The sequence below is a fragment of the Hylaeus volcanicus genome, chromosome 6 (assembly GCF_026283585.1).
Source record: "Hylaeus volcanicus isolate JK05 chromosome 6, UHH_iyHylVolc1.0_haploid, whole genome shotgun sequence".
Classification (NCBI taxonomy): domain Eukaryota; kingdom Metazoa; phylum Arthropoda; class Insecta; order Hymenoptera; family Colletidae; genus Hylaeus; species Hylaeus volcanicus.
Genome location: NC_071981.1, coordinates 3,123,833 through 3,126,383, shown reverse-complemented (window position 1 = coordinate 3,126,383; position 2,551 = coordinate 3,123,833). Strand labels below are relative to the sequence as shown.

Here is a 2,551-nt window from a genome sequence, read left to right as displayed (position 1 = left end):
TTATTTGATTAAATATCTATAAAATCATATCTAATTATGAATACAATAAAAAATTAGAAATACTAATAAGCAACATTGTTTCTCTCATTTTGTTTCCTCGCATGTATAAATTACAAATAGCTCCTAAACAGAATGATACTCATCCTAAAAGACCATTGCTCGTACAATTTCGGACAGGTATCGGTAAACGGGAATCAAAGCTGACGAAATTGATACGTATCGATAGGCCAGTCGCGTGTCCCAATAAGTCTCGAACCGATCCGAATCGTTCCTCCGACTATTCGATACCAGAGAGTCAATTTCTGACATGAACAGTATCGACACTACTCGAACACGTCTCGGTCCCGTCGCTAATGGTCGATATATCGGGTTATCGAGTGAATAGCGGACGACCACGCAAATAGCTTATATTGGTGTTTAATTTCACGCTTACCGACAACCTCGAGGAACAGAAATATACTCGTGGGTGGATGGGTGGACACTTGGCACTGGTACAATCCGGCGTCCCTCGGTTGAACGTATTTTATTTGAAGAGTCCAGTCCTCGCTATGGTGGAAATGAATCGCTTGGAACCGCTCGTCGTTGGCGTACGTTGTCAGCCCGACGGTCAGTAACTCCTGGATGTTCTTTCGTTTGATCCATGACACCTGGAAGTAGGCAAAAAGTCTCGTTAGCTGGAACGATCTGTCGCATTTCGCCTAGAAACGCTCGTGAAACGAGCCGTCCCTGTGTCTACTGTTAGAATTTCGATTCAATTTTTTTTCCTGGATAAAGAGAGTGGAATTGAATAAAGTGGAATCTTCGCGAGTTGAAAACGTTTCGACAAGAGGCTTTAAACATTATTAATTAACCCTTCGCATTTGAGAGGTGACTCTCACTCGCCATTAGATATCACCGCAGCAAATCTATCAGCAATAATGTTTCTTTAGGTTTAATTCCTTTGCAACTCGAAGTGTCAGTAAATGACTTATTCTGAAATCTAGATAGCTTAGAATTCATGGCAATAGAATGCTAAGAAAGGATCTCGAGTCGCTGGTAGATACTAGAAAAAAGGCCTCGAGTGCAAAGGGTTAATCTATTTTTATTTTTTATCTTTCTACTATTAAATATATTCCTCGTCATTTCTACATATTCCTGCGAAGAATGAATAATCTTCTCCGTAAACTCGCTCCTTTATCATTTCAATTCGTCTTTATTTCAATGCTTGGCTCCCAATTAATTAACAAGTATTCTCTCGGAGTCATTTCGTCCCTATTTCTCGTCACTTTTAAATAGTCAGTGACACAATGCAACCTTCCTCGGCAACAAAGACCTCACTCCGGAGACATCACTCTCGCACAGGCAAGCAATACATCGATGGAACGAAAACGATCGAGCCGGAGTACCGTGATAAGTTAACGACCATCGCGAAACGGACACTGGTTATAGCCCGCGGATAGAAAATACTGACTATCGACGGTGTTAGTGCTCTAACGCGGTAGCCACCGACCGTAACAAACGGACAATGGAAGCTGAATCCGCGGAATTACGGGGCCGAGCGAATGGTGGCCGTCGTGGCGAGACTCGGGCTGTTGTTCCTCTCACCGGGACAATATCAGGTGGTCAAGTCTCAAAGACACCGTCGCCATAGTTCGTAAAACCCCCGATAGTTACGGATTATTGTACACACCTCCGAGCAATTAATTAAACCGTCGAGCACGCTCTATCGGTCGCAATAAGGTATTAGAGGAACTAAATTACTTCCCCTCTGTTATCAGCGATTTTTGCCACGGCGGAGCGCCGCTCCCAATTCCACGGGAGAACAAACGATGACAATTCGATCTGTAATAAAGGCTGAGAGCCATACCCGCGGTATGCTCGCCAAATTTCACGACTCGGTACCGAGGACTGGAGCGATCGTTTTGCGGGCAAAAATGTGTTTCGACGAAATTCGGTTTTTGAAGCACGTGACTTCTTTGACTTCATTTTCGTGGATATTCAACGCAGGATTACGCAGAACAGAAGGTGAAACAGTGGGCAGAATTATTGGTTATTTTAAAAATTGACGCCGGAAGTGTGCAATGAAAGAACAGTTTTGGGGGAAGGTATTTAAACGAAACGGAATAAATAATGGAGGCCTTTAAATTATAGAATATTAACAGAATTAACAGAATTATCATTTCAATTCGTCTTTATTTCAATGCTTGGCTCCCAATTAATTAACAAGTATTCTCTTGGAGTCATTTCGTCCCTATTTCTCGTCACTTTTAAATAGTCAGTGACACAATGCAACCTTCCTCAGCAACAAAGACCTCACTCCGGAGACATCACTCTCGCACAGGCAATTAACAGAATATTTCTGAATAATTTTCTATTTGTGATCAACAAGTGTGAAACACAAATAATGATAGTTGATGTAGAAAATGTAATATTACATACGATATTATATAATTATATATTACATAATATTACGTATTATTATATAATGTATAGCGTGTAATGTATAATGTATAACGTATATAATGTATAACATATAACTTGTAACTTATATGTTTCATATATTAATCTGTTT

The 2,551-nt window shown here is 40.6% G+C and overlaps 1 protein-coding gene across 1 annotated transcript in view; it reads right to left on the bottom strand.

The window, feature by feature from the left end:
* LOC128878330 (uncharacterized) overlaps positions 1-2,551 on the bottom strand; it is a 107,203-nt gene that overhangs the window by 12,625 nt on the left and 92,027 nt on the right. The window contains exon 4 of the mRNA XM_054126448.1: positions 434-647. Coding sequence (XP_053982423.1) covers positions 434-647 — 214 coding nt within the window. The remainder of the gene's footprint in view (positions 1-433; positions 648-2,551) is intronic.